This window comes from Pristiophorus japonicus, chromosome 8 (assembly GCF_044704955.1).
Source record: "Pristiophorus japonicus isolate sPriJap1 chromosome 8, sPriJap1.hap1, whole genome shotgun sequence".
Lineage (NCBI taxonomy): Eukaryota > Metazoa > Chordata > Chondrichthyes > Pristiophoridae > Pristiophorus > Pristiophorus japonicus.
The window spans coordinates 99,738,297-99,762,661 of record NC_091984.1 but is presented as its reverse complement, the minus strand read 5'-3'; the positions used below and the strand labels follow the sequence as shown (position 1 = coordinate 99,762,661).

General features: G+C 41.2%; 2 protein-coding genes across 8 annotated transcripts in view; one reads left to right on the top strand and one right to left on the bottom strand.

Annotated features, from left to right (window-relative positions):
* The window catches only part of rnf2 (ring finger protein 2), a 44,425-nt gene extending 36,735 nt beyond the window's left edge, over positions 1 to 7,690 (top strand). For 2 of the 3 annotated variants that reach the window (XM_070886158.1, XM_070886156.1), the window contains 3 exons: positions 1,352 to 1,408; positions 3,455 to 3,626; positions 6,522 to 7,690. In XM_070886158.1, the coding sequence (XP_070742259.1) occupies positions 1,352 to 1,408; positions 3,455 to 3,626; positions 6,522 to 6,623 (331 nt within the window). In that variant the 3' untranslated portion in view covers positions 6,624 to 7,690. The remainder of the gene's footprint in view (positions 1 to 1,351; positions 1,409 to 3,454; positions 3,627 to 6,521) is intronic. The other variant, XM_070886157.1, reaches the window with a different exon arrangement.
* A 7,380-nt stretch (positions 7,691 to 15,070) lies between these two features.
* trmt1l (tRNA methyltransferase 1-like) overlaps positions 15,071 to 24,365 on the bottom strand; it is a 155,237-nt gene continuing 145,942 nt past the window's right edge. For 4 of the 5 annotated variants that reach the window (XM_070887175.1, XM_070887170.1, XM_070887172.1 and 1 more), the window contains one exon: positions 15,071 to 16,311. In XM_070887175.1, the coding sequence (XP_070743276.1) occupies positions 16,044 to 16,311 (268 nt within the window). In that variant the 3' untranslated portion in view covers positions 15,071 to 16,043. The remainder of the gene's footprint in view (positions 16,312 to 24,365) is intronic. The other variant, XM_070887171.1, reaches the window with a different exon arrangement.

The following is a 24,365-nucleotide window of genomic DNA, read 5'->3' as shown; positions in this document are numbered from 1 at the left end:
TGCACTTTGGGAGGACTAATATGGAAAGACAGTATACTATAAATGCAGGATTTTGAAAAGTGTAGGTGAGCAGAGAGAGAGACCTGGGTGTCCATATACACAAATCCTTAAAGGTGGCAGGGCAAGTTGGTAAGGTGGTTAAAAAGCATATGGATTACTTGATTTTATAAATAGAGGAATAGAATATAAAAGCAAAAAGATCATGCTAGAACTTTATAAATCACTGGTTAGGCCTCAGCTGAAGTATTGTGGACAATTCTGGGCACCGCATTTCAGGAAAAATGTAAAGGCCTTGGAAAAGGTACAGAGAAGATTTACCAGGAATGAGGGACTTCAGTTATGAGGCGAGATTAGAAAAGTTAGGACTGTTCTTCTTGGAACAGAGAAGGTTAAGAGGTGACCAAATAGAGGTTTTCAAGATGACGAGACGTTTTGATAGGATAGACAAAAATTATTCTCTCTGGCAAGTGGATCAATAACTAGTCAGAGATTCAAAATCATTGGCAAAAGATCTAGAGGGGAGATTTGTCGGGATCTGGAATACTCTACTTGAAAAGGTGGTAGAAACTGATTCCATTAATAATTTTAAATGGGAGTTGGACAGGTACTTGAGGATAAGGAATTTACAGGGTTACGGACAAAAACCAGGGATGTGGGACTAAGCACAACTGCTCCTTCAAAGATCCAGGCATGATGGGCCGAATGGCCTCCTTCTGTGATGTCAGTTTCTATGACACAATATATGATGTTCTTAAGACTCAAAACAAAACGTGACATGAATGGAGTTGTGATGTCCGTTTTGACAATTATAAAGTCGAGTGTTAACCTGTGGTAAGTTAGCTGATCTCAGCCAAGGCAGCAGATGAGGCACTACACTTGGTCTCGGAGACCCTGGCATAAGGAAATGAAAAAGATCAGCCAGAGTTTCATCTCCTGATGGCTGTCTATTGACTCTTGCTGGAAATGGCACATGTGAACAGGTTTGGGCTCAGCGTTTGTGATCCTACCAGCCCTCATTGTCTAGGGTCACTCATGAAGAATGACTACTTGGGTGAGGTACTGGAGGGCTGCCAGAAGCATGGCATCATTCCCCAGTGTGTGTCAGTGTTTTCAGGAAAGGTGAGAAAATGGAAGAAAACTAAGGATGGAGGAGTAAGGAAAAGGGCAGTGTTTTAAACATACATGGCAGAGATTTGAAAGAGGTAGAAGCTATGCCTGGAAATGGTGATACTGTGTTCTGCAGGTTTAATGGTGCTGATATTTTCTATAAAGGCAATCATTAATATAGAGCATGCTACCAATGAAGAACTACCTGTTCTATGACTCTAAATGTTTTTCTCTTTTAACCAAGGCAGGTCACGGTTGGTGTCCAGAGGATTGTGGGGCGCACACCGGTGTCGAGAAAGCGGTAAGCAGTTTCACTGCAACCGGTTTCTCCACAAACCAGTAACAGACCACCTACAAACGGAGGTCTGGGAGAATCCGTTTCAATTCGATTCACAAACACTCTCGAGTCTACACTGTCAATTGCAAACTGAATGGTGCCAGAAATGTTAAAGCGCTATGTGAGCAGTTTACACGTGACAGTCAGTACTCACTTTTAGCATGTGGTCAGTATGGTGCAGACCTGCTGGTTTACTGGTAATCTGAGAGTGTTTATATGAGACTGATGGATTTGAATCCCAGTAACTGTATCACCAGAGAACGTGATTACAGCTCCGGATCAAATTCCCTGATCAAATCCACTCAGGCCTCCTGCTATCCAAGAACTTTGGGACTGTGGAGATATATATATATATATATATATTTTAAATCAATACTGTTTTCGAAGTACTGACTCCTGCTGGGACATGGTTCTACAGGTGCCTGGAGCCCTCTGGTACCGTGCCCAAGTGGTCATTCTTCGTGTGAATCTAAAACAGGGAGTTTTGAGATTGGGGGAATTACATCTGAAATAGATTCCTGTCCTCACCCGACATCCCCAGATGTAACCTTTCTGTTGTTGCCCCAACTGAGATCATCAAACTCAGTATAGGCCAGGGATCACACCTCCCTGGTCTGTACTGCTCAGTATCATATCCGGTTGTGTATTTGCTCACTCAGGCATCAGAGCACCCCCTTGCAGATATGTTTGACCTATTATTATTTATACAGGTATTAGCATTTCAACAAGGCAGCGCAATCAAATTGTGGCATAATTCACAGTGCCTAGTGAAGTGACAACAGATTGAGTGCCACAGGTTCTGTCTGATAATAAGCAAACCCTAAAAGCAGAGCGGAGTCTGGGCCTGCGGAATTTTCAAGCCCTGAAACCAAAAGAAAAATGGCATTGATGTTATGGAACCAACAAATGTGTGCACAGTAGGACCTCTAACCATTGAGTAGAAACAGGAACAAGTCTGTCTAATAACTTCCTGTAAAGTTGGTTACATGCAGTTGCTGTCTTAAGGCAATAAGCCATAATTGTTCAATATCTTTTTATATATAGCTTTGTTTCTCCACCATTTTTCCCTCTTTTCCTCTCCCAAAGGTGTGACCCTATTTCTAAGGCTATTATTTGACCATTGAGGGCTGCACAGCCGAGCCTGATCCTGTCCACACACACATACTTCACAGGTGTTGCTGGATAGTGCTTAGGAGCAGGAACCCTGGCTGATTTTCACCATTCTAATCGAGGGCACTGGTGCCAAAGCTGAAGTTAACTAATTCAGCACAGATCAAAGAGCAACTCTGAAACCATCCCAAGCTGAACCACTCACTGGATGAACTCACTGAGCCAGTTTAAAGCCGTATTGATGGGTTCTTAAAAATTGCAATTTAAATTTACACATTAAAATTACTTCCATCTACCCTTTTGTTCCCCATTTTGGGAGGGAAATTGGGGCCCTTGCAATTGTTGATACAGCTGGTATTGTTAGTTAAGCAAAAATGCTAATAAGTACATTGTTTATGGGAAGAAAACAGACATCAACATAATCCAACCTGACATCATTCACAGGTCTTGAAACATGAAATACTGAGTGTGTTGCCACACATGACACCAATGGTTGTGAGTTAGGAACGTACAAGGAATCTAATCACAATTGGATTCCTCCAGATGTCAGAATTGTAAGCACAACATTTTTCTGCTGCTTCAAAGAAAATTCCTGTCCATTGCAAACAAACGCAACCCCAGCCCCAGCAGAGTGTCTGACACATTCCTGCTCTCGTGTAGTGAAGTGAAGCAGTTTCAGACTCACTCATCTGTGCCACTTTAAATAAGTGAAAACCATCCAAATCACCTAGTCTTTCCAGAGGTTCCTGTATGGATGTTCCATGTTAACTCTAGTGATAAACCATATTATGAATTTAATCCCCCCCCACCCAGCCCTTAAGATTGAGGAAGTTATAGGGAGAAGCTTATTGCATGGCTCCATGTCTCATGTTCTTTCTTTGTTATTGTCTGGTGTAATAGGTATATAAAAACGACAGGAAATGCCACTGTTGACCATCTGTCCAAGTACCTGGCTATGAGATTAGCCCTGGAAGAGCTCAGGAAAAACGAAGAAGCGAATCCGATGAATGTGGAAACAGTCAGCGAGAAGCAATACACCATTTACATTGCAACGGTGAATGGCCAGTTCACTGTAAGTATCTGCCCTGCTTTTCAGGGGGTGAGTTAACCACAGTTTATTTCAGATCAAAAGAAAACCCCACAACTGCTGGGAATACAGAGGCTAGTCAGCATTTGAAAGAGAGGTAGGTTAAGTTTCCTTCGTCAGCTTATGCAGAGAAATTAAAGTTGTATTTCCATCAGGTAATGTCACAATGACAGAGTGATTGCAGATGATTTTCCTAGACTGAAAAAAAGACAAATTCTCATTAAAGTGCCACGTACAGCTTTTGTAAATATTGACTTTTACAGCCGACTTTGTTTAGAATGTGTCGTTCATGACACTATCCTGTGTGCAGGTACAGAACCGCAACCATTTTAGTCTTTTACCATTAGTTATTTTGCTTTAATATATAACCAGTTATACAGTACTGGCATGAAACAATTCACTTACTCACTCCCATCATGGTGTACTTATCTGACATCCCATTTCCTCCAAAACTCATTCATTGATCGGTACCTTCCAATGTTTTAGATAGTTTGCACTTCGATTTCCCCAGGGAACAACATGGTCAATTTAATGACTGATATGTCTCCTTCAGTCCACAGAAGTGGTCTGATTCAGGAAATTGGCAGGGTGCCGGGGGGGGGGGGGGGGGGGGGCTGTGGGGCCTTACTCACCCCAGTAACTAGGTTAACCTGAGCTTTTACATCCTGTGTTGATTACAGGTGTTATAGCCAAACATGAACATGCAGTCAGACCCTCATTTCCTGTAGTCTGAGGGAAGTGCATTGTGGGGACACTGCTTCAACTGAAAACCTTCATTTTCTATCACTTGTTTGGTATAACATCATATACTTCTATAGCACTAGAGAGGTGCGAGGGGGTGAAAGCATGGCTGAAGAGTAGGAGTCTTGACAGCAGAGAGGGAGCAGTTGTTCCAGAGGCTGTGGATGCCATGGCTGCAGGTGGTGGAGTAGAGGGAGTGGAAAATGAGAAGTAGGTTGGTGTTGGAGGAGCAGAAGGTATGAAAAGGCTTTGTGGCTGGAGGAGATCGCAGAGCTAGGGAGAGTTGTGGACGCTGAGGGATCTGAAGGTGAAGATTTTAATGTCAAATCAATGTGGTGCAGGGAACCAGAGGAGTTTGGCAAGGATGACGGTTATAGGGTACTTTGCAGGAGAGAATGTGAGCCATGGCATTCTGGATGGAGGGTGGAAGGAGGTGAGGAGAACATTGGAGAATTCCAGGTCTATGTGATGAAGGTTTCAGAGTTAAGGTTTCAGGGGAAGACGGGGAAAGATGTTTCAGAGGTGAGAGAAAGCGGCCTTACGAACAGATTGGATATGAGGAACAAAGCTGAGCTCGGCAATGAGCAGTGTAAAGATTCCCAACTTCTGGGCTTAGCCTAAGGTGGCAGCCAGTTTTGTGGATGGTCGAGCTAGGAGGCAAGGAAGTGTTTGTGGAAGCTGAAGAGGACAGCTTCAGTACTGGATTTATGTTGCTACCAACATAAATGTGGGACCAAATCTATGGTGTAACAGTACCCAAGGAAGCCTCAGCTAAAGTTGCTCCAAGCTTTTGATCTGGCTCTCATGTATACCGTATAGTTTTTCCTTTTATTGATGCATTTCCTCATCTTTAAACAGAAATGCACCAGGAAAAACATTGAAACAGTGTGATAAGAATGGAGAATGAGAAATGGACATGAGGAAAATAATTTTTACACAATGTGGGTAGGATTTGGAACTAATGAGTCTTGGCCCCAATAACAAGTAGGTTCAAAGGATCACTGAGACTTGGATTTTGTGTCCCTTTAGCTGCAAGTCCATGATTTTTTCAGGTGTTCAAGCCATTTTTGTAGAGATGAATAATTCAGACAAAGAATGTATCAAAAATGTTTTGGGAGTAAAATTTGAAAAGTCACCAGGGGCAGATGATGTGCATCTCAGAATATTGGGGAGGAGATAGCAGAGACAGTAACTATAATATCCTAGAAAGTTTGGAGACAGGATTTGTGCCAAAGAACTTGAGGGTGGCAAATGTTCCACTTCAGTTCAAGAAAGGAGAAAAGAATAAGCCAATAAATTGTCGGCCAGTTAATAGTCAGTTGAGGGTAAACCTCCAGAATCCTTAATGAGGGATGAAATCAGTGACCACATAAAAAGGCATAAAAAGACTTTACTGAGCCTATACATATAATGCATAATATAGAGCTCCTACCAAGGTAATTTAACTCAGCACAACCCAGTGATCTAACCTGAATCCCTCCTGTTCTATATGATAAAGACTTTACTTCTGATAATGTTAGTTTTCAATTAATTTTAGTCCGACACACAACTAACAACATGGCATCATCAACAATCATGCCATTGCTGTGTTTAGTAATCTGGTAAACGTAGTCTTGCAAGACACTTCACCAAATAACAATGATCCTTAGTTTATGTCATGGTTTAATCTATCACTAGCCAAAGGGGTTTTACAATGGAGTGAATTTTAAAACCGTAGCTCAGTGGTAGCCCTGCCACCTTGGAGTCAGAAAGTCAGAGGTGCAAGCCCCGTTCCATAATCTAGGCTGGCACTTCAGTGTAGTGCTGAGGGAGTGCTGCACTGTTGGGAGGGGCGTCTTTTGAATGAGACAATAAATTGAGGCCCCGTCTCCTTTCTTAGGTGGACATAACAGATTCCAGGCATTTGAGACCCACTTTTCCTCATCTAGTATCTTCAGTAGACCTGCCTCAATTCAGCTTCCCACCTGTTGGATGTTACTGAACAGATTTTTTTTTTAATTAAAAAAGCAAAAAGAGTTAACCTAAGCTGGATTGCTTTATGATGGGTCTGGCATAGTGGCCCTCAAGCAAGTGACAGGTCAGAATTGTAGCCCTTGGTACAAGATTTGTGACATTTACCTTTGTCTGGTTTCCTTCCAGCTGTTGAATGGTTCCTTTTCATTAGAGCTGGTCAGTGAGAAGTACTGGAAGGTGAACAAACCCATGGAACTGTATTATGCACCAACCAAGGAACACAAATAGGCATTGGCGCAAGACCCACAACAGATAAATGGAGACGGTGCTTTTGATGGTTGTGACGTATTTGTCTTCCATGCAACAGCAACCAGTATCGTGAGATGTTCCGTTGAATAAAAACTTGTCACATGTTCAAATTTACAGATCTGTGACGTGCAAATTCACAACTGAAACATCGCAGGTTCGGGCGAGGGGAGAGTGTCCCAACGGGTTTCCTTATCCAGTCATGATATTGTGGACACCACCTGGAATTCAGGAAGTAGAAGTTTGTAGTGTGTTGCTTCTCAGTTTCTTGGTTTATGGATTATACCACAGGGCAATAGATCTGTTTTTTTATCGCTATATATCTCTTGCAAACTTATTGTCAAAGACCTAATTTTGCAATCAAAAAAGAATACCAAATTTGTAAAAAAACATTTTCTCCCAACCCCACACTCCCCCGAAAGTGCAAAATGCTGGGGTATGGTTCCACAGCAGCCCTACATCCCCTCACTTAAGTGACCATTCTTCATGTGTGAGTCAGAACAGTGAGTGTCGACAGGTTGTTTGACCATGAAAGGAGGAGAGATCACAGCTAGGCTTGATTTTTTTTTATCCCATATCCGCTTATGCCATTCCCAGCAGAGGCCCCTGTATAGCGATCAAGAGCGGGAACGCTGATTATTCCCCCCTCTAACCCAAGGGTGCTGAGGCTAATTGTCATGTCCCAAGATGTGCTCTGGCTGGAATCAGCTAACTAAGCATATGCTGGGGATTGAACCTGGGACCACACTATGCAGTGTATTAACCCATTAAGTTATTGGGAGGGAAACTAAATTATTTAATTTGAAGGCAAGTGTCCTTTAACGTTGCAAAGCTATGGTTTTAACAAACTTCTACTATTCCAAAATGAAGTGCTACAGGACACCAATGCATTGCAAACACAGATAAATATATTTTCAGTGTTGTTTTTTCTGATTTTTAAAAAATCATTTTTTTTCATGTGAAATGTAAAATGGGTATTTATGTTGTCAATCAAGTACTGGTAGTTATACCGTGAAACTATACTGTACCTGAGCATCTACTACTTTATTTGTACACTGTTTATCAAATTGAAATTAAATAATTCTGTTTCTTTACTTGAATAATAGTTGCAGTAATTATTAGAGAACACAAGCGCATTTATGGGTGAGGCGTTAAGTAATCTAGCATGGTTTTGAATAATCTAAAATAGGAGCATGGGAATTGAACTTGGATGCTATTTGTAGCAGTGCCAAGCATTAAGCACTCTTATTTTTGTTTGTAAGCCTTCGTTTTGAAGTTGCTCCAGAAACGTTGTTGAAATGATCTCAAATCATACTTTTTAAACTTTTTATTAAATCCATAAATTTAGTACTACTGTATGTGCTCAGAACTTGGTAAAGCAGAACTGGGTCATAACTTTGTATTTTGTGTATTATCAGAGCGATCTTTTTATAAACTTCAACAGCTCTGTTCATAAATCACCTCAATAATATAAGCAAGCCTCAATTTTAGGATACCACATCTTGAAAGACTTCATTATGGACGCTGAAGGGATTGCGGGAGGCTCCGCCTGGCCAAACAACGTAATAGAACAAATGAGTGAAAATTGGCAACCCTGCATTGAAAATGTACAATGGACTTCACAACATTCCATGGATTTCAGAAGGATCTTTTGTAGAATTTTCATACTGAACCATGAGGAAAATACATCTTTTACTTGGGGGATAAAAGGGCTTCAGACTCCACCTGCCCCCTCCCCTCCTCCGTCCCACGGTGTGTTATTTGTGCCATACTATTTTAAGTCTAGATATTGACATTTCCTTTTATATTTGACTTCCTGACTTTTTAATTAGCCTCTCGTTGCAGAGCGAACTGACACATTGGTTGCTGAAAGCTTTAAAATGCAAACAACACCTGCAGTCACAGCTTCGCGAGCGTTAGTTTCCAAGTCTTAGTTATTGTGGTTAAGTGTTCTGAGTAGAGCATGACAAAGAGAAATAGCACTGTATGGTGGAACCAGGGAGCTTTGAACTTCAATACATTTTGTCTACATTTACATTTTTAAAACTCTTTCATTGGGTTTCCCCATGTGTAATCAAGAAGGAAAATAGGTAATTTGTTGTTGGTGTCTGCCAATGCATAATTTGCTATCCCACATTCTTCCCATCTTTGGGCTAGCTTTGGGTTGGTGTCAAACGTAAGCAGTCTGGCTGAGATCAGGAACTGTCCACGTTGAAAATAGTTGGGGATGGGGTAAAGGGAGGAAAAAACACTTTGTGGATGTTTAGAGTGTCAGTACCAGCAAACTGCATCATTCTGCACTTGATGATGAAAGTTGGAAGCCAAGTGTTTTCAGATTGGGAAAATTAGGTTTGTCACCTGTGTGGTTTTGGACTGGACAATCCAGTACTTGAGTATGCTGTCCAGAAATTTCTAAAGTGGAAACCCGACATTAAATTCCTTTTAAAAAAAAATCTAATTTTTCTACTTCTGTGTTTAATGGAGAATTAGTTAATAAGATTTTCAAAGAATTTTCAATCAGAAAAAAACAAACTTAAGAATTCTAGCTACGCCCCTGATTTTAATTGCTCCACCATTGGTGACCATGTCTTCAGCTGCCTCGGCCCGAAGCTCTGGAATTCCCTCCCTAAACCGCTCAGGCTTTCTAGCTCTCTCACCTCCTTTAGAACGCTCCTTAAAACTTACCTCATTGCCCGAGCTTTTGGTCACCTGTCCCGATATCTCCTTAGGTGGCTTGGTGTCAAATTTTGTTTGCTAACACTCCTGTGAAGTGCCTTGGAATGTTTTACTGCGATAACAATGCTTATATAAATGCAAGTTGTTGTTGTCCAATGTTTGATTTGGGATTGGCAAAAGGTGGCAGTCTGACATTAGACTGAGGAGCAGATAGTTCAGCAGGAATAGATTCTTTCCTATTTACATTAAAAACAGGAAGTTGCTGAACACTTTGCAATAATGCAGTGTGTTTGCAATGTTACATTCCTGTGAATTATTTAAAGCACTTGTAAAAAGAAAAGCACTGCAACACTGCAGCAATTGTGATATCGGGATGCAGCAATTATCAAACATGTAGCAGGACAAGATGCTACATGTACACTGGAACCCTTATAATCCACCATAACACAGGAACTCCCCCATGAATAAAGGAAATTTGCAAATAATCTAGAGCGATAAAGTCACAGGGCAAAGGCCAAGCACATTCCGATAGGGTGGAGGGTAAAAATCTTTCTCCAAGCCATTCTGTTGGTTTACAGCAAGAATGAATGGCTTTACTGTTAGTCTGGGAGTTGCTTTGCTGTTGGGGTGTGACATAGAAACTTAACAGAAAAAAAGAGGGGAAAAGGGAGTTTACAGTCACAATTCAATATTTACTCATCTGTTCTGCATTATAAGCACCGTGGAGAAATCCAGTTTATAAGGCTGCATCTGGGAATCTGCATTACTCCTCCTTCTGGCAATGCATTCTGGGCAGAATGATATCAGAACAGACAATATGTAAGCTTCCATACAAATTAGGAAACAGAAAAAGCAACATATGGTATCAACCTGTCTGAGTGAACTTCTACCCCTTTATTCCTCCCATCGTCCAAATAGTATGGCTTTCTGAAGTATAGCTGGAGTGTGATGAATAATCGCATGCATGGTATTATCTGGGCTGTAATCTAGACTCAGAATTCAAACCTAGAGGTGGATTGAGTGTAAAGTGATCCTATTTATTCTGCTGTCGATAAACTGCTCAAATTTACCTTTTGTGGTTTATGATATCAGGTAAACACATTGAGTAATCCAGCCTACATGTTGATGTGTTTGTCCCTCCATGTAGGTCTCATTTTCTAACCAAGAGGACAGTTGATGACCTCCTGCCAGACCTCTGCCAATGCCACCCCCAAGCTGTCCTCTCGAAAGTGTACAAAAACAGCTCTGGATGATTCACTCTGATTTTCCGCAACAGTGAGGATCTTGCCCCAAGAGTCCTGGGTGCTGAGCTGCACTTTCCCACTTTGTGGTGTAGCAGATTGATTTTCTAGCATGCTGAACCACCATGCCACCCTCACGACTCCACCAACTTCTACATTGCACATATTTCCTTAAATAACTATTGCAAAAAGTATTCTTTGGGGCTCCCCCAATGGCTCAATTAGTTAAAGCAGCGAATAGCTAAGCCATACAGATTGAGAAAGTCTCAAGTTAAATTCCCAGTCTGTGCTGAGTTAGTTGACAAGAGCTCGGGCAATAGGAGCACTACATTTGACTGCAGTGCTCCTGCGTAAATTAAGAGAAAATGTCCTGTCCTAGCTGTAATATTTTTGTAAAAAATCCAGCCTCATCTCCCAAACTGTTGTGTTTAAAATGCACTAGACCCTACTTCCGTTCTGACATCATTTGCTTTGGCTGGTCATCTAGCTGCTCATCTGCATCCAGCCTATTTCTACTTGGTGTTTGCCTCAGGCCTTCCCCTGCATTCAAGTATTACGTTTTAAATGAATACTGAGAAAAAGTGATATTTTGCACCTTGTGGCCTATCCCTCTACTACTTGCTCGTCTCAATATGTGACTGTGGCTTCCTGCTGTCTGCCCCACTCCTCATCCACATTCCAGGGCTGTAAACATGGAGCACAATGCCACACAGAGGTTGCCATGGAGACAGGGCTCAAGGCATACAGAGGCAAAGGTGCATGTACAAACACGAGGGGAGAGATGGCAAGATAAGGATATATCGATAGATGTATGGACACTTGAGGCAGAGAGTTTCTTGGATCATAATGGATTTTAAACATTTTAAATTTTAATCTCCCAGCTCAAGGTAAAATTGATATTTGCTCACAGCATTCTTTGACTATATTAGACATTTAGTTATATATTTTTTTTACTTCCAACATCCTGGTCCAAGGAAGAGAGGTGGCACAAAACCTCACCTGCAATTACACAGATGTTGCCAAGGTCACAAAATTAGGGCCACACACAAGAAAAGATGCCTGCATGCACCAAAAAACAGGGGAAGAAATTAGAAAATAGAGGAACAGATGGATGAAAACACACAGGGGTGAGATAACACCAGACACAAATAGTAAGGTGGACAAAGAGAGAGAGAGAGAGAGAGACAAACATAGACAGACATAGGCATAGAGAGAGAATGGCGCACACGAGGACAGAGCAACAGATAGGCAACCGAGAAATGGGAAACATCAGACACAGAAATACAAGGACAAGTGTAGGGCGACACAGAAAACAACACATGGAGCCAAGAGACCACTGCAAAGACATTTGCCTAGAACACATCAAGGACACACAAAGAAAAGGCAAATCATAGCAAAAATAAAGGGCACATCGGAGACATGAAGGAATATCAGATATATGCATCACATTCAAAGAGGAAGGGAAAATTACTCTTAACAAAAGCAATCAAAACAAAGATTGCCAATAGGTAGATCAGGACAGAAATAGAGCCAACAAGAAGACATTGAAGTGTCAAAATGACAATTAAAAAAGGCAAAAATTACAATAATCACCTTAACCAATGTCACAGAAGATCTACTGGCAAATATGAAAATATATTAAAAGTGCCACATTTGAAGTGGATTTTCAGATACTCAAGAATCCTCAACTACCCAACTCAGTAATGTCATTCCTGATTATTAAAAGCAGACAATTCCGAAATCCAAGGCATGTAAACTACTTGGATATGCATTTTGCACTGGGATATAAATATTTATAGGCAAGGCTCATTTGAATGTACATTAACTTCATGTAACCTTTAATTCAAAACAACCTAGCTTCTTTAATTCAAAACAACCTAGCTCAATATACATAGATTTCTATTTTGCATTTAATTGGGTGTTCAGGAAGATTGAAACACAAGTCTTAAAGATAAATCGTTGTTGTGTTAATGTCCCACAAGAGACTCCAGTCAGTTTGCACTTCAAAATCTAGTAAAAGGGAACTGCTGACAGCAGTTAAAATGTCTCTTTCTGAACTAATTAGAATGAATCGTGGCACTCTGGGGATTGGGTGTTGCAGTAGATTTGAACATCAGGTTTCGACCCACTGTACAGAAGGAGAATAGAAACTCCTGCCTCCTCTGGTCTTTAAGCTCCATGTGGAAAAAAGATCACTGGCATTTACACTTATGACAATCTGCAACTGAAACTGTCATCGAATAAATGACTGAATTTTAACCAACCAAAGTAGGTGACAGATGTAAAAACTGGGCGCAGTGGCATCTATTCTAGGGTGAAAATTGAGGTGTGTTATTGGAGCAATATAAGCAATCTTTGACGCATATGTTCCAAGGGTGCTTGCAAAGTGCATAAGTGGCTAACACTTCACAATCCTAAGGTAAATTGGTTCCATAGTTTCACCAACTGAACACTCAAGTACTTCCCTGTGAAATATTTTTATTTTCATGAGAGGCTCCCAAATGATAAAAATGTAAATTAAAACGTATATTTCACAAGGAAAACTGCAAGCTACAATGCAGGCTGTTTGCACTTATTTCTGCAAAGGACTGCTTGTAAACTATACAATCTCAGATACAATGTGGCATGCAAAGTTTTAGATATTTTTTTTTAATCCAGTTCCCGCTGCTAGCCCTGATTTGAGTCTTGACACATTTAAATGGATGTCTAGCCAGCACAATTGGATGGTGTATTTTAAAGCTGCTCTCATTTTCCATTCTCTGCTTCTTTGATTTGGCTCCCAAAAAAGCTGCATGTTGTGCAATTAAATTACATAATTGGTTATTCCTTATTATTTATACATCATTGTATCATTCCTGATGCATCAGGAACATTTGGTCACTGACAGAGATAGCACTAGATTTCTGCACCAGTAAGCATTAACCATGAACTTCTCAAAAGACACATGTTGAAATAAAACAATTATTTCTGGGCATCTCAAGAGGTAACAACAATTCTATCCAACCACTGTCATCTGTTCCAAATTACAGGCGAATGGAGGGAATGGAAAATGTACACTGAACGATAATCAGAATCCATTAAACCTACCGTTATTTATGGAATGGTGTCTCTTGGATCCTTCATAAATATAGATCTGTTTCACTGATGCCATTTGGATGAGATGTTAAACGTCTGCCCTCTCAGATGGATGTGTAAAAGATGCTAGTGCTCTATTTGAAGAGCAGTGGAGTTATTCCAGTGTCCTGACCAAAATTTATTTCTTAACCAACACCATTAGAACATATTATCTGTGCATTTATTTCATTGCTGTTTGTTGTCCACAAATTGGCTGAATGTTTTCCTACAGTACAACAGTGACTACACTTCAAAAGTACCTAATTGGCCATGAAGTGTGTTTGGATGCCCCCAAAGACGTGAAAGGAACGATATAAATGTGTGTTTTTTTAGTCTTGTAACACAATGTAAACTTTTTCAAGTGAAGGCAGAGTTCTTCTAATACAGCTACACACAACTCAATAGTAACAGTACCTAAGATCATAACATGGCTATCACCTGGATTAAGCTGCTTTACGTAGATAGTTCTATCTATAAGTCTAGATGTGGGTCGCCCTTCAATTGTTGGATATTTGTCAAATAACCTAAATGCGTTGTAGAGCCAAAAGCAGAAATACAAGTTGGGCAAGGAGTGTTTGAAAAAATGTATAAAAGCAGAAAATGGTGGAAACAACAGGTCAGACAGCAGTTGTGGGAAGAACAGATGAGTTAATGTTTCAGGTGTGAAATTTGCTGTCTTTTGTTTTTTGTTCACAGCTGAAACACTCAAATGATCTGTTCACTCCACAGATGCTGACTGACCCGCTGCAATTCCATTTGTTTCAGGTGCAGTTTTTTTTGCTTTTTGTTTTGAGTGCTTTTTATTCCTGGATTTGGCAGACAGCTTGGACCCACGATTCAAAAGCAATGATAAGAGTGATAAGGGCAGTGACCCTGAGTTTCTAATGCTGCCTTCAGGAGATGGCGAAACCATATGAGCTTTTCTTTTTGCAGGTGAACATGTTTTTCTCCTCTTGTCCTCTGAGATGCCTACTAGCAAAGGTTCAACCTCTTCCTAAACCATTGCCCGTGTAGCTCTGAAACAGCTGGCATGAGGCACGAGGTGTAGGCAAGCTGGAAATAATACGTTATCACTTAAAGAAATACCTGGCCTCTGTTCTGTGCCTCCTGACACCAATGGGGTGGAGTCACAAGGGACTGAACATACACCCCACTGCTGCATGGTGCCATGCATTTCATTCTAACGCTCTGTACCGCAAGGCTCCCTCGAAATCTGACACTTTTCAACACCGCAGCCAGCAGTGGAATGTGCTGAAACCTTTCCCAAACACTTTCTAAAACACTGGGCTTTGGCTGATTTGTTTCACCTAAATATTTTGACACACAAATTAGAATGATCACAAAATATCAAAGCAGACATGCTCGTGATTTTAAAAGAACTGGAAGGGGCAATAGATGTAATTTATCCAGAATTGATATTTAATTCACTGTGAGAAATGCGTAACACAAACACACACGGCAGTAAGTGACTGTTGCAGAGAAACAGATGTTGACGATTCACTGGTTCAAACTTTGCGATATTCAGCCCAACGGGGGCAGCAACCAGAACTTGAGCATCTCACCCACCCTGTACCTTTCAAAACTAAAGAACATCCCCACCAGATGCAAAAATGATTCACAATATAATGTATAAAGATATTACTCCAGCAATTATAATTTGAACAGATCTCTTAATCTGAAAGCTTTTAAGATGGATGCTGAACCAAAATCCTGCTTTTCATCAAATTTACAAATACAACAGATTAACAGGCAAGGGAAAGAAAACAATCCCCAAATTACAGTTTCAGCCAGTGTCCTTTTTCTTTTAATACACAAGATGCAAGTTCCGAACCTAACTTCCCTGTGATGGAGCTGGCATTAACAGGCAGTTTGAATTTTCTTGGGTGGTTGTGCGTAGTTTTGAATTATTGCTTACCGGTAAAAGTCAGAAAAAAGTATTACATACCTGCAGTGCAATTGATCTAATCCACATTCTATTTCCTTCAGGCTTCAAAAGTAAAAAAAAAAAAATCCACTTGATGTAGATTAGGGTTGTTACAACCCTTCAAACAAGCAAGTTCTTAACTGCTGCATTTCCAGAACCAATGAACTGAAATAAATGAAGTGAAACATCCTCTTTAACATTTACTACTCAAGGGCATCAATACAAATCATGGACAATACCTGTGCATTACTGATGAATAATATACTTCAGGTTTTAGTTTATTTTATACAAAGGCTAAAATCAATCTTGAAATCAATTTTACAGAGTATTATGCACACTGATGTATGAACTATCAGTGTTGGCTCTTTAGTGGTGCAGGAATCGAGTGATGATCTACAAACCTGACCTGGATAGAGTCAATTTGGATCATGCAGGGTCATACTTGGTTTATCCCGACTCAGGTTTGACTTCTTCAGCGGGTTGATCAACTTCGAGTGGGTCCAGAATGGAATCTTGCACAGTCTCTGCAATAGGTTCTGTTGAAGCATGACCATGAACCCCTGGCTGACTATCAGTATGTGTTGGCACACTGTGCTTCATGAGGATGGCTTTCAACTGTGCCAGCGTGGCATCCGTACGAATTCCTGTTGGGTCAAAATGGGTACGGCCGACTCGGAATCCAGCTTGTGTGAGGTAGGGCAGAAATTTGTTTATCCTGTAGAAACAAGATAGTATCTTTTAAAAATCACAGGTATATAAGAAGCTAGAGCAGCTTCCAGGAGGCATTTGCATTGTACAAAAATGCCAGCAATTACATCGAAGTATCATCATTACAGCTAAAGGAAATGGCACTTGGAATGGTAAAAGCAGTAGTGCTGCTTACAACCTACTGTTTTTGAGCCTTTGTAATGCGAATTCTTTTGATCTCTTGGCTCTATAACAAGATTAAGGGCATACAGAAATGTACAATTTATATCACATAGATTGTTGTTTATGCCCCTTGAAATTGCATGAAATACATGTGCATGTACAATGACATCAGGGCCCAGATTTTGTGGTGGCAATGATGGCGAAGTCAACATTCACCATCATTTGCCCTCTGAAACTGACCATAACTTCAGGATTTTGCACATAATCAGACAAACATGGAAATCCTGAAGTTACAGTCAGTCACAGGTTAGCAAGCCCATAAAAAAAGCAAACCAAGCACTAGGGTTTATTTTTAGAGGGATAGAATTGAAAAATAGGGAAGTTATACTAAACCTGTATCGAACCTTGCTTAGACCACACTTAAGAGTACTGCGTACAGTTCTGGTTGTCATATTGTAAAAAGGATATAGAGGCACTCAAAAGGGTGCAGAGAAGATTTACAAGGATGTTATCAGAAATGAGAGGGTATACATGTCCGGAAAGGATGAACTGTTGGGTCTCTTTTCTTTTGAAAAAAGGCTGCGGGGTGACCCAATATAGGTCTTTAAATTTATGAAAGGTTTTGGATAGAGTGGATATAGAGAGATTGTTTCCACTTGTGGGGAAGAGCATAACTAGAGGCTATCAATTTAAGATAGTCACCAAGAAATCCAATAGGAAATTCAGAAGAGACTTCTTTACCCAAAGAGTGATGAGAATGTGGAACTCGCTACCATAGGGACTGGTTGAAGCGAATAGTATAGATGCATTTAAGGAGAGGTTAGACAAGCATATGAGTGAGATGGGAATAGAAGGTTATGCTGATAAATTGAGATGAGGGAAGACGGGAGGAGGCTCGAGTGGAGCATAAACGTCAGCATGGACTGGTTGGGCCAAATAGCCTGTTTCTGTGCCATATATCCTATGTAATCTTATGTAAAGTCATTGACTGCTCTGCCACAGGTTGCACTGTGGAAATCCCCAAAGCCAGCAATCAGTAAAATCAGTTCAACTGATGAAAACGTAAGCTTTTCAGATCTAATTACACTGGTTAACACTTCATTTACTGAATCCTTGTTTGAACAAGTGTAACTGGGGTTTTAACACTATATTGACTGCTGAACAACCGTTCTGGCCCTGAAAAACAAATTTTAATTTGTGTAATGTCAAATGTTTCCATTATTACAGAAAATTACTAGATTTTTAAAAATAATAAAAACACTTTTTTTCCCAGTTTGTTTATGATAATTCAGCTTCTACCTTAATCCCACGTGTATGTCTGAATCTTTATTTCACTCTCTAAAATTTTTAAAAAGTGAACTGGATCAGTGCTTCTTATTTCCTTGTTTGCTCTCTGGGAATTCTTCAATGCGATTGGCTGCTTAGACAGCTTGATGACATCACTGCTGCATCGCGCTGGGGGTACCCTATTGACAGCATTACAAACAATTTAATGTTGAGAAACCTAAAGTTTTTGCCACAGAGATCGCAAGATCTTTGTGGGCAGTTTTCTTCGTGGTCAGTGGTGATCGTTGTCTCTTCGTCACTGACTGCAATTTCCAGGCCCAGATCTTTAAACTGCCCTCCCTGGTGACTGCATTTACTAAAATGACCTATTACTCTCTAACTTGAATGAAATACACTATTTCAGAAATGGTGGGAGAGAGGTGGCGGCGAATAGAATCAGATATCTGGCAGTTAGGGGAAAACTCTTGCATACTGAAAATCTCTCTTATAACCACCATTTAGAGGCTATTTAAAATTAAGATTTGAAACACAAACTGCATAACAAACGAATGACAAAATTGTGCCTGCCATTTCCCACTCACCCATGATACCACTGAATGCACTGAGTGCGAACAAACACTCGTGGTGCAGTAACTATGTATATTGGAACATGCTTTGCCTTTGTAAAGGCAAGCCCCCACTTAATAAAACAATGATGTTTTAAAATTTTAAATATACAGATATAAGAATGGACTAAGCTATTCACAAAGCAATAAACCACCGAGTTCTACCAAATACCCTCTATGTTACAGGCAACTTTTCCAAGATTTTCAGGAGTGTTCAAAACTATCTCTTTAGTTTTGACCACTTTATTTGACCAAAGCTTTTTCTTTATTTCTGCAACTTTTTAATCAATGTCTAGTAGTGATTTTGTTTTGACTAAGAGCAAGAAACAGATGGGAGAAAAATCAAAGCTCATCTTTATTCTGATTAATTTAAATGGACCAGTCAGAGAACATTGCTAAATTTGGGCAAGTGGAAGAATCCATGATTTGTTTTGTTTGGGAACTTGGAGCTAAGACAATTTTTAGCAATAACACAGATGTGCAAACAGCTATCTTAGCAGTCTGCTTCTGACTTACAGTACAATGGCTTTGGATTGAATGAAATATCTTCAACTCAATTTAGCTCTGCTGAGAGTATCTGAGATTTGTTCTGTTGTCCAACATTCTAAACTAGTCTCGATCACCTCATAGGCATTAGTCCCATTCCTCTTATTTGTTAGTTGTAAGGGTGCACTGAATTTAAAAGACTGGTGTAAGCCAAGATGGTTCAAGACTACAAGCGGTTTGGTTACCTGAAGAGGATCAGAGTTTTGCACATGTACTTTAAGATCAACATTCTACTTGTAAAGTCACAGGGACCGAAATTGGCCCTTTCTTTAAGGGCCGTGACCACCTCAAAGAGGCAGCCACGGGTCAGTAAGGACTCTCCGTCTAGTCAATGCGGAGTACAGCAGCATTTAATAAATTACCCTACCTGATTTTCCCAACGATGATTATCACTACGCCGTCCGTGTTCCCGGCCCGAGCCCCCACCGACCGGCACCAACCCCCTTCCCGCTCCCTGGGGAAATTGCCCCGCGGGAGCAGCGCCGCCCCCAGTCGGTGCCACTGACTGCTTTCCCCTGCGTGGCGGCGCGTCCACCCTTAAAGGGGAGGGCGCGCTGCCAGCGCCTCCATTTTATTTTATTTGTTGGCCCACTCCGAGGTCGGCCCACTCCGAGGTCGGCCTGATAGTAAGTGGCCACGGGTTCGGCCAGGCTGCCAACAGACAGCCGTGCACCCCCTCTTGGGTGCCAGGCCACTGGCCTGGCCGAAACCCTCCCTGGTGGCCCAGTGGGCTTAATTAAACTACTCACAGCGGCCCTCCCCTTTAACTGAACATGAAGTGAGACACAGAAAAATAATTAAAATGTCCTAACTTTAACAAAACGTTACAATGGAAAGAATAGGTATATTAGATAGAAATAAAGCAAAATTTTAAATCATTAAGAGAGAGAACGTATAGGAAAGGGAAGGCAGAAGGCAAAATGTTGAAAATATTCCTTTTGTTTTAGAAGTATAAGGTAATATTACAATCATAAAACTGCTTCTGACACCTCATCAGCTTCATTATTGGAATATCAAGGTTTGTTTCAGATCATAGTTTGGTAGCTGGAAAAATGTCTGGTCCCAGAACCCTTGAAATTCCAGGATTTGCTGGCAGTCTAAGGCTTAAGCTGGCAAATCAGATTATTTTCGAAGAACTGAACTGCAGGAGGAAACAAAAAATACTGAAAGGGTTAGTCACAGCATTGAAAGTTCTAACCATATGGAGTTTGTTTATTCAGTGGATTTAGAGCGAAGCTGTTTCCATTTGTAGAGAATTTTTGGATGCTATTTTAACAACATATAAATCATTTAAAATTAGTAATTTTCAGGATGGTGTGCTGTTGGTTAATGCTTGTGACTCTCCCCATTACATCATGGTCTTGATCTCCTCCACATTGTTATGGGGAAGTGACATGGCACAGCCAGGTGCTGCCCCATGGGGAGACTGATCGAAAATAAAAGTGAGTCATCGCCAGGGTGCGCTCATAAGCATCCCAGCAGCGAGTTTCAGAGCAGCACTGACAGAAACCTGAGAGCAGGCTCGCTACTTGCACTCAGCCATGGATAATATGCGGCACATGGAAACCCAAATGGGAAAATGCTGTCTTTAACAGCTGGCTCTCTTGCCAAGCATTCTGGCTGTTTTGAAGAAAAGTCAGTTCACTGCAAATTTATTTCCCATGGACAAGGAACGTATTGACTTCCTCTTCCTCCTTATCTGACAACTTCCATTCCTCTGGGTTCCCCAACAAAAAAGGCTCCCAGCTGTGAAACATTATGCACAGTACTTGACTGGAAAACACTTTACAAACGAAAGAACAACGACGGACAGGAAAAGACCCTCTGGTCCATCCAACCTGTCCCACACAATTGTGATGCCTTCTGTAACACAATATATACACGGCCCTTCCCAACCAAAACCATGTGATCTCCTAGGCGAGGCAAAGAGATATAAAAACTCTAGACAATTTGGGAAAAAAACATCTGGGAAATTGCTCTCCGACGGACTTAGGCGATTGAAATTAATCCACGGGATCACTCTGGCCCTGAATTCTAAACAGTACCTACCTTTGTATGAGGTGATCTCTGCCTCAACCAGAAACTGGTTCAGCTCTCTCTTGAAGGAATTCAGTGAATCAGCATTCACCGCACAAGCTGGCAGTCTGTTCAAGAGGTCCACTGGGAAAAGGACTACCTCCTAATATCTAACCTAGATCTGGCGTTATACAACTTAAAATAGTGACCCCTTTTCCTCCCCAACCTATTTAATTGTAACAAACTGTCTAATCAAACACAATCATTTCCCTTCATCATCTTATAAACCTCGATCAAATCATCCCTAGTATACCCTTCTCTAAAGTATAGAGTCCCAGCTCTTTTAACCTATTTTGATAATAGAACTAAAAGCGATGGTCCATGTGTTCAAACCAATATTCTGGATAATTGAGATAAAATTAGATTGTGAATGCTGGAAATCTGAAATAAAATCAGAACTTGCTGGGAATATGCAAATGGTTGATCAGCACGTTAAATAGATAAGTTAAAATTTCAGCTGAGAACCTTCAACAGAACTCATGAAGGGTTACATTCCAAAATGTTAAACTAATTTTCTTGTGAAAGTCTGACTGACCTGCCGTGTGTTTTCAGTATTTTCTGTTCTTATCATTGGAAAGCCTTTTGTGCTAAATTCTTTATAATCGCGTAACCAGACAAAATGGGAAGATAGGCAGATATACAAACATCTCAAGGTAAGATCTGTTTTGAGTTTTTCTCTGTTGTCTGAAGAGTTCAGATTTCTCAGCTAATTATGACAATAGTTTTCGATTAATTACATCAGACAGGTTCTTTCAAATAACAAAGTTGTCAGCTAATATTTTCTTCTGACTTGCCCTTACCTGAACCAAGTGGCAGAAATTTGAAACTATTTACCATGCTAATGTTAAATCTAGCCAAGTGAACTAACAAAGGGTTTCATGACAACAATTTGCATTTAGCATAGAAAAATGTCCCAAGCCACTTCAGAGATGTAAAAAAAAATGGAACTGAGCCAAAGGAGAGATTAGGAAGGGTCTTGGTCAAAGAGGTGAATTTTAAGGAGGTTTTAAAGGAGAAGTGGAAGGTAGAGAAGCAGAGGGATTTAGTGAGGGAATTCCAGAGAGTGAAAAAGGCTTTTGACAAGGTCCCACACAAGAGATTGGTGAGCAAAATTAAAGCACAGGGTATTGGGGGTAATGTACTGACGTGGAAAGAGAACTGGTTGGCAGACAGGAAGCAGAGAGTTGGGATAAACGGGTCCTTTTCAGAATGGCAGGCAGTGACTAGTGGGGTGCCGCAGGGCTCAGTGCTGGGACCCCAGCTCTTTACAACAGACATTCATGATTTAGATGAAGGAATTGAGTGTAATATCTCCAAGTTTACAGATGACACTAAGCTGGGTGGCGGTGTGAGCTGAGGAGGACACTAAGAGGCTGCAGGGGGACTTGGACAGGTTAGGTGAGTGGGCAAATGCATGGCAGATGCAGTATAATGTGGATAAATGTGTGGTTATCCACTTTGGGGGCAAAAACACGAAGGCAGAATATTATCTGAATGGCGGCAGATTAGGAAAAGGGGAGATGCAACGAGACCTGGGTGTCGAGGTACATTAGTCATTGAAAGCTGGCATGCAGGTACAGCAGGCGGTGAAGCAAATGGCATATTGGCCTTCATAGCTAGGGGATTTGAGTATAGGAGCAGGGAGGTCTTACTGCAGTTGTACAGGCCTTAGTGAGGCCTCAGCTGGAATATTGTGTTCAGTTTTGATCTCCTAATCTGAGGAAGGACGTTCTTGCTACTGAGGGAGTGCAGCGAAGGTTCACCAGACTGATTCCTGGGATGGCAGTACTGACATATGAGGAGAGACTGGATCGACTGGGCCTGTATTCACTGGAGTTTAGAAGGATTGAGAGGGGATCTCACAGAAACATATAAAATTCTGACGGGACTGGACAGGTTAGATGCAGGAAGAATGTTCCCGATGTTGGGGAAGTCCAGAACCAGGGGACATAGTCTAAGGATAAGGGGTAAGCCATTTAGGATCGAGATGAGGAGAAATTTCTTCACTCAGAGAGTTGTTAACTGTGGAATTCCCTACCGCAGAGAGTTGTTGATGCCAGTTCATTGGATATATTCAAGAGGGAGTTGGTATGGCCCTTACGGCTAAACGGATCAAGGGATATGGAGAGAAAGCAGGAAAAGAGTACTGAGGTGAATGATCAGCCATGATCTTATTGAATGGTGATGTAGGCTCGAAGGGCCGAATGGCCTACTTCTGCACCTATTTTCTATGTTTCTATAGCTGAGGGAACAGCTGTGAGGTGATGGGTGGTATGCACAAGAGGCCAGAATCAGAGGAATGAAGATTTTGAGTGATGGGATTCTCAGGCTGCAGGAGGTTAGAGATAAAGGGGCAAGGTTATGGAAGAATATAAAATATTGTAAATTTTAAATTTGGGGTGCTGGATAACTGGAATCTAAAGTAGGTCAGTGAGGACAGGTGTGATGGGTGAGCAGGGCACGTGCAGGAGACGATATGGGCAGCAGAGTTTTGGATAAACTGAAGTTTACGAAGCTGAAGGGTGGGAGGTTGGCCAGGACAGCATTGGAGTAATTGAGTCTGGAGGTGACAAAGACATGGTTGAGGGTTTCAGAGATTGACACACTGAGATGGGTGCAAGTGAGCAACGTTATGGAGGTAGAAGTAGACAGAGAATATTGGAAGCTCAGCTCGGTGTCAAAAAGAATGCCATGACTGTAGACAGTCTGGCTCAGCCTGAGACGGTGGCCAAGGAGGAGGATGGAGTTAGTGGCAAGGGCACAGAGTTTGTGGCAGAAGCTGAAGAAAATAGCTTTGTCTCCCTAATGTTTAGCTGGAGAAAATTATGGCTCATCTAAGATTGCATGTTTGACAAGCAGTCTGACAGCATAGAACCCATGAAGTGGTAGAGAGTAGAGCTGGGTGTCATTGGTGTAACTGTAGAAGGCAAATTCACAATTACAGATAATGATGCCAAGCAGCTGTATCAGGAAGAGTAAGGGGCCAGGAATAGATCCTTGGGGGAATCCAGAGAGGATGATGCAGGGGTGGGAAAAGAAGCCACTGCTACAGATGCTCTGGCTATGATCAATTGGTAAGAATGAAACCGAGTAGGAGCAGTCCATGGAGAAGTGGCTTGGAGGAGGATGGTACTGTCGACTATGTCAATGGCTGTAGAGAGGCCGTGGAGGGATAATGCACCATGGTCACAGTGATAGAATGTGTAATTCATGACTTTGGCTAAGGCTGTTTCGGTGCCGTGGGAAGGGCAGAAATCTGATTGGAGGGATTGAAACAGAATTGCGTGAGTGGTGGGCACGGATCTGGGACACGACAAAACGTTTAAGGATTAATCTTAGAATTGCTACAAAGATACAGCAGTGGCAGAAGTGTCATTTGAATAAA